Genomic DNA, 17,126 nt, shown 5'->3' on the forward strand with positions numbered 1-17,126 from the left:
GTTGGTCAGGGGTGACCCCAGGGCCCTGACATATGGGATAGTTTACTTGGGTCCTCGTAAGTAAGACCTTGGAGAGAGAACAATGTCTGTTTACCATTTCAGGTTGCGTCAGTGTCGGGTGCATGTTGCCGCTACAATAGATGCAGACCTTCAGTTGGGAGCCAGGTGTGCATCCCACCAGATGCAGGCCTGTGGTACGATGCAGTAATATCTGAGCCAGGCTCAGTGCTGTACTCTCAGGAGCCAGGAGGTGCTGCCTGCTCAGGAAAGCAAGAGCTGCCGGTGGAGTAGCTCCCCCAAGCTCAGCACAGCTGAGGGCTTGCGACACAGGCTGCAACTCTCTTTCCTGGATGTGTTACGAAGGGTGCTCTTCCCCTCAAAGTGAGGTTTTCCCATCACTGTGAAAGGAGCAGAGCTAAAAAACATGGTTTCTAGCATCAGCCTTGTGCCAAGGCCCATCCCTTCTGTGCACCTCCATCATGAACTCTGATACACGGGTTTATGTGTGGAGTGACAAGGATGTGGAAGGATCTGTTACTCACTCTCCCATCCAAAATAAATGTTTTCCCTTGCAAATGGCCCCACACCAACGCCTCTACTCTACAGCTGCCACAAAAGGGATGTAGGAGCTAGGTAGAAAGGGCTTTATACATAATTTTATGCTGCCTTGTGGGACTTCACGAGCACCTCCCACCAGTGCTCCTTCTGCACCAAAGCACGCTGCATCACCCAGCATGTCTAACTAGTTACTTGTTGGAGTGCCTGTGCACTCAGACACGCAGTACTGCCTCCTGAAGTCACCATTTCCAGTTTCTGTTCCTTCTCCTCTTGTTTAGAACCAGGAAACAATTAATTTGCAGACTCAGTAATTCACTGGCAATGTGCGTGCGTGGCAGGGATGCACGACGCGAGAAGGAAATGCCCCGCTGCACACCAGCAAAAGGCTTAGACGCTGCCAAGTATCATTTTTACAATGGAGTTTAAAAAAACAGTTTCATTTTCAGTCTGTGACTGGCTGGACAGACACACCCATGGTCGACAAACAGATGTAGTAGCAAAGACTGTTCTGCCAGTGTTCAGGTCAGAGTCCCTTGCAAGCCACAAAGCAGTGCCTTCCGCTTTCTGCATCAGAATTGGAGTGGGATGGTCCTTGGTTTCTCTGCGCTGATGTGAAACACCCCTAAATAACAATGATAGGAAGTTCAGAGGTTACATGAAATGCCAGCCACATCAGTTCGCATCAGCCACCCATTACTCTCAACTTCTATATTCTGTTGATTCACACAAGCGCTTTTACTGGAGTAAGAACTGCAAAATCCCACCCGTGGACTTTGATTTCTTTAAGTCTTAAGCAAACAAGATCACACTGGGGAGCATGCAGTTTTCCCACTTCTTATGGATGGCAGCTCCAAAACAACAGTTGTGTTGTGGCTGTACTTTTGATTGGGTTTTTTTTGTTGTTTTGGGGGGGGTTTTTGTTGTTTTGTTTTGAAAGTGCCTTTGCCCCCTTATTTTGATGCACTCTGCTTGCAGCAAAGTGATAAAAACAACCACTCTAAGGTTAGCATTACTTCATTTCTCCAGTCCCTAAACGGGTACAGGACGATTTATGTGAAAACTCAGCATGGAGGACAGATGATTAGGAGAAATTCATTTTTGTATCAGAATGTGGTGGGTTGACCTTGGCTGGATGCCCACCGAGCTGCTCTACCCCTGCTCCTCCTCAGCAGGACAGGAGGGGGAGAAAATAAGATGGAAAAACCCTCGTGGGTCAAGATAAAGGCAGTTTAATAGAGCAAAAGCAAAGGCTGTGCGGGGAAGTGAGGGGAAACAAAAGGTGTTCTCTATGGCCCATCAGCAGGCGATGTTCGGGAAGATGTTCCCGGCAAGATGGGCTACAGGGTGCGGGCGGCTGCCGGGGAAGGCAGCTGCTGTATTAAGGGATGCCCCCCTGCCCTCCTCCTTTCTCTTGGCTTTTATTGCACAGCTGACGCCGTACGGTACGGAATACCCCTTGGATCGGCGGGGGTCCCCTGCCAGGACCTGCCCACCCCAGCGCCGGCTGGGGGAGGCGGGAGGGAGCGTGGGGGCTGTGCCCAGCACCGGTGTGCAACCAGCACCTTCTCAGTACCGGTAGAGCACACGGTGCTGGGGGGGCTGCTGGAGGGGGGCGGTGCGTGTGTGTTAACCCCATCCCGGGGCCGGCGCAGGGGAGACGGGCGGACGGCCGTGCCCGGTGGCCGAGAACCACGCCACGAGGACCGCGGCCCACGGGAGGGTGAGGCTGCCGCGCGGGGCGCTGGGGGTGCTGCCCGGCCAAGCGGAGCCCTCGCTCCCGGGGCTGGCGGCGCACCGCCGCGCACCGAGGCGGGGCCGGTCCCCCGGGCAGGGGCTGCCTGGCGGGGCGGCCGGTGGCGGGGCGGGGCGGGGGGTGGGGGTGGCTCTCCCCGCTTTCCGCGTGTGCCCGAGGCGCCGCTACGTCACTTTTTACAGAAGCACCCTGAGATGGCGGCGCGGTGCCGCCCCGCGCCCGTGACCCCCGCCCCGCGGGGCGGCGCCTTCGCGGTTTCGATTCCCCGCGCGGCGCGGCGCGAGCGGCGGGGGCGGGGCGAGGGCGGGGCGGGGGCGGGGCGCGGGGGCGCCCGTGTTTAGAGGCGGCGGCCGGTACCCGCGGCCCGGGGCTCTCGGCACGCGGCGGCCGGCAGGTACGTGCGTCCGTGCGCTGCGACCCCCGTCCTCGGTCCTCCCCCCTCCCGGGGTTTGTGCGCGGGGGGCGCAGCGGCTGCCCCGCTCCCGCCAGCACGGCGACGCCGCCGCGTGTCTGCGGCCGCAGCGTGCGGGGTTTTGGGGGGTGCGTGTGATGGAGCGCCGCCGCCGGGCTGCCCCCCCCGCGCCCCTCCGCACCGCGCGGTTCTTCGCGCACCGCGGGGCCCGTGGGCGGCGCTGCGGGAGCCGTGGCCCCTCGGGCCGGCGCCCCAGCTCGGCGGGGCCGGCGGAACCCGCGCTGCCGCGGAGCGGGGGTGCTCGCAGCCCGGGAGCGGGGCCGTGCTTCCCGGGCGCGGGGGGGCTGTGCCGGCTGGGAGCCCCGCCAGGGAATGTGTGGGGAGCTTGAAGGAGGGAAGCGCGCGTTCCTGCTGCTGCAGGGCATCTGTGTGTGGGGGGTGTTAGCCAGGTACGGCTTGCACCGAGGAGCTGGGGGGAGGTGTGGTGGAGTGGCCGTGCCTGGAGAGAAAAGAGGGAGCCCGTTCGGCACAGCCCTGAGCTGGGCATTGCCTTCGATGGGCTTGGAGCCATTCCCTGAAAAGCAAAAGTCGTGTACGAGGTCGTGGAGCGGTCACCGGACAGAACAGGCTTTTGCATTTGGAAAGGAGTTTGGGCACAGCGCACGCTTCAAAAAAAACACCACCCCAAACCCAACCACCAAACCCCAAAAGATCTCTCATCATTCTCTGTGGGTTTTTTTACACAATTTACAGAAGAATAGCATGATGTTGATAGAGTGACTTTGCTGCAAATGGGAAGAGGCTTTGCTTTCCCATGAAAACACGCAGGAGGGAGTGTTTCCTGCCAGTGTTTTTACCAACACGCAGTTAAACTTCTCAGGCGTTGGCTGTGAATGGAAAACCTCGCTGTTAGGGGAATCTTCCTGTTTGGGGTTTGTTTGTTGGTTTTGTTTGTTTTTCATTCCAGATGCAACACCATCTTGAGCTAATGTATACAAAGGAAATACTGAGGCTGTTTGTTGCTGTTGCTTTCTGACCCGATCAGCTCTGTTTGATGACAGGAACATTGCTAGGCTGAGCAAACAACTGCAGCAGGGTCAACGCCTCCCTCCTGGACTGAGTTAGGTCTTGTATGGCTGAGCTAGATCAGGGATTTCAAGACTGTTGTTGTTTCGGAGGATAGAAGCAGGGTTAACTTTTTCCACTGTTTTGTGAGGTTTTGGGTGTTTTTGTGTTGTACAAAAGTGATGCCGCTGTGTAGACAGAATACTGAACGTGCTTTGGCATTGGTTTTTCCGTATGTAAAGTGGAAGATTCAAGTCCTTTCTTCGTTTACTGGAAGTCATAAGTATGTACACACAGTTGTTTTTTTTTCTTGAAAACACAACTCCACACTTGCTTTAACCGTATGGTTTCTTTGGTATAACTTGTTACTGGTTGAGTTAAAGAGGGGAAGATCATTTGAAACTGAAAGCAAAAAAGCCCTGTTTTGTTTGACTTTACAAAACAGGATGTGCTGGGGAAGAAGGCCAGACCTGTCACTGGTGCAAACCGCAAAGCAGCCTTCAGCGAAAGCTAGTCCATATGTGCTTGGTGTGAGTTCAGCTTAGGAGGAACAGAGGGAGGATGTTCAGAGATGTCACCTGTCCTGGTTTTGGCTGGGAAAGAGTTAATTTTCTTCCTAGCTGCTGGTACAGTGCTGTTTTGGATTTAGGATGAGACTAATGTTGCTAACACACTGATGTTTTAGTTATGGCAAAGAGGTGTTTACGCGAAGTCAAGGACTTCTCAGCTTCTTCTTCTGCCCTGCCAGTGAGGAGGCTGGAAGGAGACACAGCCGGGACAGTTGACCCCAACTGGCCAGAGGGATATTCCATACCATACAATGTGTCATGCTTGGTATATAAATTAAGGGGAAAGGTGGCCTGAGGCTACTGCTCAGGAACTGGCTGGGTATTGGTCAGTGGGTGATGAGCAGTTGCATTGTGCATCACTTGTTTTGCGAATTCTAATTCTGTGATGATGACTATTTTCGTTTCCTTTTCTGTTCTACTAAACTGTCTTTATCTCAACCCACAAATTTTACTACTTCTTAAAATTAATTTCTCTCCCTCATCCTGCTGCAGGGCAGGGGGGTGTGGGTGAGTGGCTGTGTGGTATTTAACTGCCTGCTGGGTTAAATCACAACACCACCTAAAATCCAGGATAATGTGTCATGCCTTTGTGGGAGGACCTTTGTTGCCAAATTAATCAGCAGCATGTTGAGGTCTTGCCTATAAATTGGAAGACCTGTGATTTTATTTTTTTTTTGTTGTTGTCTTTCAGTGGTGTTATTTTTCCTTGTAATTTCTCTAGGGGGCTTTCAAAATGTCGTGTAATTTTAGTGACATGAAGATACCTTATGGATGGGCTCAGGACATGCCAGGTAGTCTGTAAGTGCCAGTCTGTCAAGTTTGTTTCCCTCTTCATGGGTTTCATTCATTCTACAGGGAGCACTCATGGTGTAAAGCAGGTACAGAGCTGGTGTCATGGTTGTATGCACCCATCTTGTTTTGTGGAAAGTATTGTCTTGTTCTTGGTGATGTGCTTTTGATTTGCATTTCCTTGCTGTGTTGTTTCCTAACCCTAGAACCTTTCCTGTGTGCAAGTCAACCACACATCCCTATTCTAGAGGACTTACTTGTAACATTTCAGTAGCGTCCTTGTATTGAGGTTTTGCTTGGATTGCTGTGAGACGGCAGGGCTGGCCCAGTACTTCTGGTGGTCTTTGGGTCCTGTTTCTGTGGTCTTGTTTGCTTGTTATGTGTCTGCAGAGGAACAGAGCTGCTAACCGGTGTCAGCTATACAAGTGTGTTATGTGGCTGGCTGGAGATGTTGGGCAGCTGGGCTTAGTTATTAATGTTACATATCTGCTATTAGTTAGAATTAATTAACCACATTTGATTAGGAATATAGTTATAAGAAATATTTTAGTGGAGTTTGTGTTTGCATAGCAACAGACAGCTACTATGAAATCCTTTGTACAGCCCCGTACCAAGGCTGAAAGAACAGGTCAGAATCACCTAGTAGGAGTTATTAGAACTTAGATAACAGACTTAAGATTAAAGATGATTGGATACAGTATTTATGTGTAGACTAGGAGAAAGCATTGAGATGTCAAAATGTAGAATTAATGGGAACTGGGGAGAGTCGACTGGAACAGCTTGTAGTTACCTGCCAAGAAACAAGTAAATGTAGGTAAAAGGTAATTCTGGCAGGGGGTAGCGCGACCACAGACTCATGTACCACCTACCCGAATAATACCCCAGACCCACTTCCAGACCTTTTTAACCTTTACTGCGCAGAATCGGATATGGGAGGAGAGTATGTTAATGAATTTTGGGAAATATTATGTTTATACATGAATACTTAATGAATATGTATGAATAAGTTCTATATAAGGTGTGTGATTTTGAAACTTGGTGTGTGTTGATCGTGAGAGGACTGACTCACGCACCTGGTTGTTAATAAAGAAGTGTCTGCTTATCTGCATCACATTGGTGTTGATAAGTTCTTTATTCTGAGATTTCAGTAACAGTAATAACTGCTTTATAACAGTTTGCTTAAATGGGAACCAATGTACAGTGGAGGAGGAGGACCCTGGGAGGTCATTCAGGCCAGCCCTGTCCAGAATAGGGTCCTAGGCCAGAGCTTGAGTTTTCTTGTGTTTCTGTTCCACTTGCCCTGCTTATTTCATGCAGACCTTGCACACATCTCTTCCTTATCTGGTCTGTATGTAGCATTTTAGGTATTAGCAGGCCTTTGAGATGTCTGTGCTAATGATATCCTGGGATGAATTTGCCAAATGTTGATAAGGATGTATGTCTTGTTTCTGACAATGTCTGTGCTGTACCATCGTTAATTTACTACAGAGTGTGTTTCCAGGGGAAAGCTTGGAGTGAAATGAAGAGCAGCCTGGGGTGTTCTGTCTCACTTGGTGTGCCAGCAGCCATTTAATTTCTTTTGAAAGCACAGCCTGAACTGAGAAGTCTCACAGCTGACTTTAAAAATACAGATGTAGCACTTGCACGCTAGATCCAATGCAGGTACAGATCCTGTCTCAAGAGTGAGATTTGTCCTGGCAAGATGCACTGCTTCAGGGTGCTACTGCACTGGTGGAGCTACAGAAAGGTCAGCTGAGTTCCCCGAGTACTGGCTGAACACTTAGGAGGGAAGGGTGTCTGCAGAAGCAAAACTCTCTAAGTGGTATTTAGGGTTGTTTGTTTTCTGTTACGGGGGATCGTGTTCAGGTCTCCAGTTCAGACTGAAACAACCTGATAGTTTTTTCTCTATTTGTTTAGCTAGGCAATTGTTTTCTTTGTCCTTTTGGAGGCAAACGCAGCTACAGAGACGGTGGTCTTCACCTCAGGAGTACTGCAGTGCGTAGGATGGTGGCTGCCCATAGGGCCCAGGAACAGCAAAGATACTCCATTTGGTCCAATTTGTGCTAAGGTCAGGGCGATGTGCCCTGATCAGAAGCTATCGCTATGCTGCTCTGATTGCCCTGATGTTTCAGATTTACTCTGGAATCTCATTCTTTGTTTTCAAAGTGGTGCTGGCTTTTACTGGGAGCAAGGGGTCCTCTGGCATTTCCAAGCTCTTATAGAAATCTGGCAAGGTGACTTGTGAAAGAAATGTTTCTTTTGTTTCATAAGGCAGAGTGAGAATCTTATGTAATGATAGTCTATCCCTAGCTATCTGAATATATCCCTAACGACAGGGATGTCTAATAAGAAGCTTTCTAAGTGGTATACTTTTCATTTGAGTTGACCAGCTTCTCCAAGATGAGCTGACGTATTTTACAAGGGCTGAACGTGCTCTTCATGAGATACTGGCTGGACATTCAATTAAAATTTTCAGATAATCACAAATACCACAGCAACTCTTCCCAGACTGAACAGATCCATGAGGGTGGCCATGTCTAAATCCCAGCTTCTTTCCCCTTTTCTGTGTGAGATTTCCTAATGTATCTTATTATGGCCTGTTCAGTTAAAACCTGTTCATCCTGATTGCAAAACTTGTATTTTTGTCTCTGCTATTTCTCCAAGGCCACCTCTGAAAATACAGGTGTGGGTTGTTGGTTTTTTTTTTTGTGCACCATTTCAGCATTCATTGGAAAAACAAAGCTCCTGAAAAAAGTACGGTTTTTTTTCTGCTTTTCACTGTCATGGTTATGTTTATATGCAATGTTGTGGTTTAACTCCAACTGGCAACTAAGTACTATGCAGCTGCTCTCCACTCCCCCCTACCTCCGGCTGGTGGGATGGGGAGGAAGAGACTTGGAAAAAGGTAAAACCAGTGAGCTGGGATAAGAAGAGCTTAATAACTGAAGTAAAACATAATAATTGTAATGAAAAGGGAGATAGCAGAAAGAGGGAGGAATAAAACTCAAGAAAAACAAGTGATGCACAGTACAGTTGCTTACCTCCTGCTGACCGATGCCCAGCCAGTCCCCCAGCAATGATTGGCAGGTCCCAGCCAAACTCCCCCCCACTTCATATACTGAGCATCATGTTCTGTGGTGTGGAATATCCCTTTGGCTAGTTCAGGTCAGCTGTCCTGGCTCTGCTCCCTCCGGTGGTCTCGCCCACCTGCACACTGGCAGAGCATGGGATACTGAACAGTCCTTGGCTTAGGGTAAGAGCTACTTTGTAACAACTAAACCATCAGTGTGTTAGCAACATTATTCTCATCCTAAATCCAAAATGCAGCACTGTACCAGCTACTAAAAAGAAAATTAACTCTATCCCAGCTGAAACCAGGACAATGCATTCAAAGGAGGCTGCTGTGTTTTGTTCTTTGTTAGCTGCTGTTGCTGGGAAAGCATATAAAACTAGCTAGCAGGCAGAGCATTGCCTCTTCAAGCTATGGCCTGCTAGAGCTGTCTCATCCTCTATTTTTCCCCTCTCTTCTTGGGCCTGCCCTGACATTCACGTACATCTGTACCAGGACATACTGAACATGGCATTTGGAAGAACTATATGCAGTGTCCTTGCATACATAGCCCTGCAAGGACTGCCTGGATGGACGGTACCAGTGGTGGGCACGGGGCTGGAGGGGTCACTCTTGATGTAGCAGGTCAGGGTGACACGGCAGTTCCTTTTGGCTGGCACTCGGAGCCAGCATACTTTTGTTGGGCAAGAGCTATTGAGAGCCTGGAGGTTTCCTGATGAGAAAACATGAATTAATCAAATGCTGATGCAAAGTATTTAGTTGTCACTTGACTACAGTTTAGATGGGGTGTTGGGCTTTTTCTCTCCCTACCTGTTGGTGCCAGTTGGTAATGTCTGCCTATTAGGTTAAGGGGGAAGAAAGAAAAAAAGATTTATTCCTCTGATTAACAGGAATGAAGAATGTATGGTCTTTAGAAGTCATATTTCCTGGAAATAAGGAGATGCTAATTTTTCACCACTATTTTAATTCAGATGCAGAGCTACCCAGTTTGCTATACTTCACTTGTTGCTTGCATCATAGAAAGCTACTGTGCCTCCAGAATAAAAATGTTACTCTACCACTGAGTAATGCTATAGGGACAGAACTTCAAAGCTTAACTTTCAGTATCAACAATAATTAAAAGCACGGCTGTGTTGACCTTCCACTTTTTCTCTGTGAATAAGCAGTGTCACACAGTTTCTCTTTTAAACCATGTAAACCAGATGCAGACAGAACATACCGCTTGGGTTTGCGCTGAGATTTATAAAGTTTATAGTATTGCCAACTTCAGATGTTTAGAAAGCACAAGCTGGCGTCTTGAGACTGATAGCTGGTGTAAGGAATGCAGCCTTTTTCAAGAATGACAAATGGGTTTTCTGGGCAGTCTCTGTGCTTTCAAGCTTATCTGCTGAAGTGAGAGGAGTCAAAACTCGGCCTTGTAAACCCCCAGAGCTGCCCTGCTTCTGAGGATAAGCCTGACTGAAGCAGTTCAGTGGGACACTGACCATCACAGTAACGTAAGACTTGGCAATGTGAAGTAAATGGGAATTTTGCCCACTGGCAGCAGTAGGGGTTGGAGCTGATAGTTTCTGACTTAACTGTGTAATCTTTTGTTTTACTACTTTGAGTAAAAATCAGTTTCATTTTGCTGTCACAGCCATGCTGGTGGCCTCAGGAGCCATAAAAAACCTGAACAGAACACACCATCTTGTCTGGTCTTTTTTTTGTTTGTATTTTTCTTTGAAAGACAAGGTCTCAGCAATGCACTGTGAAGGGTCTCCCAGACTTTAGGGTGTCCCTGCACATTTATGTATTTCATGGACTCTATAGCTTAGGAGAAATACCTGCTTTACAAGGGGAACCTGGCTTACTCTACTGTGGCTGGCAGGAATGGAGGAATTGTCTTCATAGTAGCTTGATATGGTGCTGTGTCTTAAATTTGTGACCAAAACAACACTGATGACACAGTAATCTTCTAGCTGTTGCTGAGCAGTGATTGCATAGCATTGGGGTCTCCTCAATTTCTCACGCTGCCCCCCCAGCAAATAGATTGGGGGTGCACAAGAGGTTGGGAGGGGACATAACTGGGCAGATGACCCAAACTGACTGAAGGGATAATCCATGCCATGAAACATCATGCTGAGCAATAAGAAGGGAGAGGAGGGGGCTTAGGGAGATCAGCTGTCCTTAGCTCGGGAACTGGCTGGGCATTGGTCTGTATGTGGGAGGTGGTGAATGACTGCCTTTGTGTCACTTGTTTTCTTTCTCTCTTCTTCCACTTTTGCTTATTAAACAATTTTTATCTTGACCCATCAGTTTTCTTGCTTTTACCTGTCTTTTAATCTTTCCCCATCCCACTGAGGGTGAGGGGGGGAAGCGAGTGCTTGGCAGCCAGCTGCGGTTAACCCTTGGCATGACAAAAATCTTTCTTTAGATATATATTCAGATGCAGCTGTGACCTTTACCTGTGACAGTTAAGTCAGAGTAACAAGCAACATTTTTGTTTATTGCTTGCCACGCTTGGTAGACTTTATATAATAGGTCAACTGATTTTGAGTTAAATTTATTTATGCTTCAGGAAGATGTTGGGCAATAGCAAACCATGCTGTGCTAGCCAGCACAGCGATTCTTTTGGATCATTAATTTGGATGTCAGATTTGCATGCCTGTGTATCTCTTGGGGCTGCAAACTTGGATGTAGTTGCTAAAGCCTGCAGCAGATATCCCAGTTATTCAAATGACCTACGGTTTGAAGTTTTGGCTGGGAAGCTTCAGTGCTGGGAAAGAATGGGAATTTGTGTTCTGTTGGAAATCCTGCTGCCTGGAGTGGGGAGGGGCTACCACCTTCAGATCTGAAGCAGGGAGCCCAGTTCCAGAATTTCTCAGCATGGGACACATTTGAAAGTCCTTTTAAAATGTTTGTTTCAATTGATGATCTCTTGCTGTATTGTGGGAAGAACAGTCCTTTAAAAGCCTTGTAAATACCTTTTATTTGTAATTGTGCTTTAAGTGCATTCCAAGGAAAAGTAATGTAAATATAAGTCTGGGTAAAAATTTCATCCTAAGTAGAAATATAGCTGCCTTTAAAAAAAAAAAAAATCTATTGAAATTCAGCTATGATTTAGAAAACCACAGGTTCATGTGTGTTCCTACGTGAATAAGCTCCTGTATAGCTGAGCTGTTTTGGTATTATTCTTGGTGATACTAATTTATCTAACCTTCTGATGCTAAAAAGTTGAAAGAATTGCAAAAATGAGGTAGAACCATCTTTTAGCACTAGCTTTTTATTCTTTGCACTGTTCTGTTCTCCTTTTCTTCACCTTGGTAGTGCTCGTACTGTGCAGTGTAAAAAAAAAAAAGTCCTGCTTCTGCTATCCAGACAGTGAACAAGTGTAACTCATAAGTAGTGTTTTGTCCAAGTTTCAGCTGGGATAGAGTTAATTTTGTTAGTATCTGGTGCAGTGCTGTGTTTGGGACTTGGTGTAAAACCAGTGTTGATGGCACGCTGCTGTTTTTGGTTGTTGCTGGGTTGGTGTTTGTACCGGGTTGGGGACTTTTTGGTTTCTCAGGCCTTGCTGGCGGGAGGGCCGGAGGGGACACAGCCGGGTCAGCTGGCCCGAACTAGCCAAAGGGGTATTCCATACCATGGGATGTCATGCTCGGTATATGGTGTGGAGGGGGGATGTTGGCCAGGGTGGGGGGACCGTTGCTCAGGGGCTGGCTGGGCATCGGTCAGCGGGTGGTGAGCAGCTGTACTGTGCATCACTTGTTTTCTTTTCTCCTTTCCCCTTGGATTTCATTCCTCTCCCCTTCTCCCTCCTTTTCATTATAACTGTTGTTGTTATTATTTTTCTTTTGTTTTGGTTTTATTTCAGTAATTAAATGGATCTTATCTCAATCCTTGAGTTTTACATTCCTTTCCAATTCTATTCCCCATTCCTCTGGGTGTGGGGGGAGTGAGTGAATGGCTGCATGGTACCTAATTACAGGCTGGGGTTAAACCACAACATATTTTTAAATTGTTTACTGTGTGCATGTTGCTTAATGAAGTGATGAATGAATTTGCTGAGGGTAGCTATCATCATTACTCCTCTAACATGACTGGTCATTGTACCTCCCTCATGGAGATGGGACCTATTTTTTGTTAGTTTAGTTTATAGCCAGAAATTATCTGTTCTTGGTGCTTTGCTGGAATTAGGAAGGTGATGTTTGGATTGCAGACATCATCACAGAGTGTTTATTTGCTTAATTAAGACAAAACTATTGACAGGCCTTTTCCCAGCCAGCCTGAAGCAGTCTGGATCTGAGCTTTGCGGTTGCACCTGGTTCTTCTGCTGTTGGCTCTTCAGAGGTGTGGGCTGCAGGTGTCAACCTACCAAACACCTCTTGCACTCGGATAAATGAGGGAGGCACAGTGTCATCCATAGTGTGCCTCTTCATGCCTCTGTGTTCACAATACGGTACTAATTCTGAACATTTCAGGTTCATAATGAGGAGTACTATAGAGAAAATATGTTGGTAGTATTTCTTGGTTGGTCTGTAGGTCCATATACTTAACAATGCCTAGCTTGCTTGGATGTGAAGAGATCTTGCAAATGGTGGACTGGTTTTGGCTGGGAAAGAGTTAATTTTCTTCCTAGTAATAAGTGCTGCATTTAGGATTTCAGACTAGAATAATGTTGATAACACACATATGTTTTAGATGTTGCTAAGCAGTGTTTACACTAAATCAAGGACTTTTCAGCTTCTCGTGCTGTCCTACCAGCAAGGAGGCTGGGGGTGGGGGCTGGGGGAAGCACAGGAAGCTGGGATGGGACACAGCTGGGACAGCTGACCCCAGCTGGCCAGAGGGATATTCCATACCATACAACATCATGCTCAGTATATAAATTAGAGGGAAGGCTGGCCAGAGGCTGCTGCTCAGGAACTGGCTGGGCATTGGTCAGTGGGTGGTGAGCAGTTGCATTGTGCATCACTTGTTTTGCATATTCTAATTATTATTTCCCCTTCTTTTTTGTCCTGTTAAACTGTCTTTATCTCAACCCACAGTTTTACTTTTTTTTAATCCCATTCTCTCCCCCATCCTGCTGGGGGTAGGAGGGGAGGGGAGTAAATAAGTGTCTGTGTGGTGTTTAGCTGCCTGCTGGGTTAAACTACAACAGTCCTTTCTGGCACCCAGTGTGGGGCTCAGAGGGTTGAGATAACAACAGATATGACCAGAGAATGTTAAAACAAATTAATACAATGAATGCTTAAAACAAATTTAATAGTCATAGTCACAATGTTGATTTCTTTGCTTCCAGAACTCTTGTTCTCAGAGTTGCATTCTGTGCATTACTTGCTGTATATGTTGTGCTGTTTATCACCCCTGGGGGCTGGGTTAAGGTTATGATATTGTACTCTGTAATACAAATTATGATGTGATGCTGGTCATGAGACTGACCTGGTATTTGTGCTCAGCATTGCCATTATCTCTGTACTTCAGGGGCCATCTCTCGGAAGCTATTAATCATTACATTTTTTACCTTTTCTCCTTGGAGAGCTGACCTATGGGGGAGGCAAGGGGGGACATTTTCCCCATCTCCTTCACCTTCTCTTCTCCTCCAGGCTAATTACAATAGCTCTTGAGAATTTTGAATGTCATTGGAGTGTTCAAACTGGCACGTTCCTATTGATGTATCTTCTACTCCTGAATGGGTTTCAGGTCTTGTTTAAAGTTCAACAGCTATTTAAGAATACCACCCAGAGATCTGCCCTGAGGCTGGATAGTTATGAGTGTCAGGGTGTGTGGGATAGTATGGGCAAGTACCTAGGGCAGTTGGGCACCTCCAATGTTGTGGAACTTCACCCCTGAACAAGTGCAGAATTCTGAAAAACAAATAAACTATTTGGAAAAAGTATGCTGTCACCCTGGCCATTCCAGAGTGACATAAATCACTGCAATATGGTGGGACCTGGCCCATGCCTACCGAGCCCTGTTCAACCTATTCAGTATCCTCAAGGGGAAGAGAAGGTCTCTAGATGTGACAACAAAGTGGTGGGCACTGCAGCTGCTCCAGCCCCCTGCAGATGGACCAGAGAACCAGCCTGTGCTGGTATCAGTTGCCCCTGTGCACTAGAAGAAATAATGGAAGCAAAAGTCAGCTCATCTAGTAAAGGAAGAAACTCTTCCCTTACTAAGTGAAGAAGGGGATGAGGCAGACTACTGCAAAGCAGGGCCATCATGAGAGCAGGAGGAGGAAGAGGCAGAGACTGAGCTCATGAACGAGACAGTAACCACCTGATCCCTATCCCTGAATGAGCTGAGAGATATGTGAAAAGATTTCAGCTGTCATCTGGGTGAGCACACTGTCACTTGGCTGCTCCGATGGTGGGGTAATGGGGCCAGTACCCTGGAATTACAGGGTAGAGAAGCCAAGCAGCTGTGATCCCTTTCTAGGGAAGGGGACATTGACAAATGGAAAGGGGCACAAGTGCTGAGCCTCTGGAGGTGACTCCTGTCAGATATCAAGGATTTCCTTAAGTGTCACCCAGGCAAGTGGACCACTGTGAGAAGGGTATGCAGTACCTGAGGGAATTAGCTGTGCAGGAGGTGATTTGTGATGACCTGAACAATGATCAGTTATCTAAAGACCCAGATGAAGTAGAGTGCACTGACCCATGTGGTAGAAGTTTGTATGGGGTGCACCGTTGCCATATGCCAACTCAATGGCAGTAATGACCTGGAAAGATGGAGAGAGACAAATGGTGGATGAATTGGCTAGCCAACTCTGGCAATACAAAGTCTCTCTTCTTCCTTATGGGCTTGCATCTCAGCTGTGGAGAAACTGTCGTGGTTTAACCCCAGCTGACAACTAAGTACCATGCTTTACTAGTGGGATGGGGAGGAGAATTGGGAAGAAGGTAAAACCTGAAGGTTGAGATAAGAACAATTTAATAATTGAAATAAAATAATAATGATGAACAGGGGAGAGGCGTAAAATCCAAAGGGAAGGGAAAAAACAAGTGATGCACAATAAAATTACATACCACCTGCTGACTGATGCCCAGCCAGTTCCTGAGGAGCAGTTGGCCAGCCCTGGCCAGCTCTTCCCGGTTTGTACATTTAGCATGATGTTCTGTGGTGTTGAATATCCCTTTGGCTAGTTTGGGTCAGCTGTCCTGGCTGTGCCCCCTCCAATTTCTTGTGCACCTCTGTGGAGTGGCTGGAAGACAACGGACGTATTATGAGCAATCCAGACTGAATAACTTGGTTGTAATAACAGGCCGCAGCCCTAACAAGCTGCAGGTGTTGTGAAGGACATGTACAAGGCCAGGGGAGATAGGGAGGCTGTGTGTTTGTGGAGAGATGGGGGAGTTGGATGGAAAGATGAGAAAAAACAGGATGCCTGCACAAGGGGGGGAGCAGCGTGTGGGCACCACACTGGGACCAATCATAAGGGAGGTGGAAGTGTGGAGTGAGTAGTTTTAACCTATCACTTTTTACATAACAAAGCCTACATAGCATGTTTATCTTTTGCTGAGACTATAAATTGCTGTAAGTCTTTTAATAAAGTGGCACTAACTTGATCACATTGATTGTATAAGTTGTGTCCGAGCTTTCTGCATCAACACCCCTCCAACCTTCTCACTGGCAGGGCCTGAGAAACTGAAAAGTCCTTGGCTTTGTATGAACATTACCTAGCAACAACTAAAAACATCCGTGTGGTATCAACATTGTTTTCACACCAAACCCAAAACATAGCACTGCAGCAACTAAGAAGAAAATTAACTCTATCCCAGCTGAATCCAAGACACTGTCCAAAACACTGTCCTGGGAGTTCTAACAATTCAAGGAAGATGGGTCCTACTCCCCACCTGTGTGGACCAGTATCTCAGCTGTTAGGAGTAAGTGTTCCTCTGCTCAACAGAGGATTTGGTGGGTACACACCACGGGCTACTCTGGCTTCATCTGTATGACCACGAAGAGGTCATGAGGAAGTGGGATGGAAAATCTACCTTGACCCTAGAGGCACAGGTATGTGAGTTACAAGAAAAAATAATCACAAAAGGGGGTTCTTTCAGGGGAATTGCTGCTCCAGTTTCCAATGGACAGGTTCCTAGACAAAGTAGAAGGGCTGATCTTACTTCTGATTATAATCAAGGGACTTCTGATTTGTATTTACAAGAAATGAGTAATGAATACTATGACCACAAGTAGGAGGGCCCTGCCTCCAGCCAGGTAGAGGAAAGGGACAACCAGGTTTACTGGACTGTGGGGGTTCGATGGCCTGGCACATCAGACCCACGGGAGTGTAATGCTCTAGTGGACGTCAGTGCACAGTGTACCCTAATACTGTCAAGCTATAAGGGGGCAGAACCCATCTGGATTTCTGGAGTGACAGGGGGATCCCCACTGCTCACTGTCTTGGAGGCTACACCTAAATGAGAATGAGTGGCAAAAGCACCCCGTTGTGACCCGTGCAGAGGCTCCATGCGTTCTTTGTATAGACTGTCTCGGGAGAGGGTATTTCAAGGACCCAAAAGGGTACTGGTAGTCTTTAGGTATAGCTGACTTGGAAATAGAAGAAATTACACAGCTGTCTACCTTGCCCAGTTTCTCCGAGGACCCTTCTGTTGTGGGGTTGCTGACGGTTGAAGAGCAACAGGTGCTGATCACTGCCACCATGGCACACCGGAGGCAGTATTGCAGCAACTGAGACTCCCCAGTTCCCATCCATAAAGTGATTTGTCAACTGGAGAGCAAAGGAATGATCAGCAGGACCCACTCACCCTTTAATAGCCTCATATGGCCAGTGCAAAAGCCTAATGGAGAGTGGAGACTAACAGTAAACTGTTGTGGCCAGAATGAAGTCATGCCATTGAGTGCTGCCATGCCAGACATGCTAGAACTTCAGTGTGAACTGGAGTCAAAGGCAGCCAAGTGGTATGC

The 17,126-nt window shown here is 47.3% G+C and overlaps 1 protein-coding gene across 3 annotated transcripts in view; it reads left to right on the forward strand.

Moving 5' to 3' along the window:
- The first annotated feature begins 2,639 nt into the window (after positions 1-2,639).
- The window catches only part of TRANK1 (tetratricopeptide repeat and ankyrin repeat containing 1), a 65,748-nt gene continuing 51,261 nt past the window's right edge, over positions 2,640-17,126 (forward strand). For 2 of the 3 annotated variants that reach the window (XM_037383872.1, XM_037383874.1), the window contains exon 1: positions 5,076-5,155. In XM_037383872.1, the coding sequence (XP_037239769.1) occupies positions 5,091-5,155 (65 nt within the window). In that variant the 5' untranslated portion in view covers positions 5,076-5,090. Of the gene's footprint in view, positions 2,706-5,075; positions 5,156-17,126 lie in introns of those variants that run through there. The other variant, XM_037383873.1, reaches the window with a different exon arrangement.

This window comes from Falco rusticolus, chromosome 4 (assembly GCF_015220075.1).
Source record: "Falco rusticolus isolate bFalRus1 chromosome 4, bFalRus1.pri, whole genome shotgun sequence".
Classification (NCBI taxonomy): domain Eukaryota; kingdom Metazoa; phylum Chordata; class Aves; order Falconiformes; family Falconidae; genus Falco; species Falco rusticolus.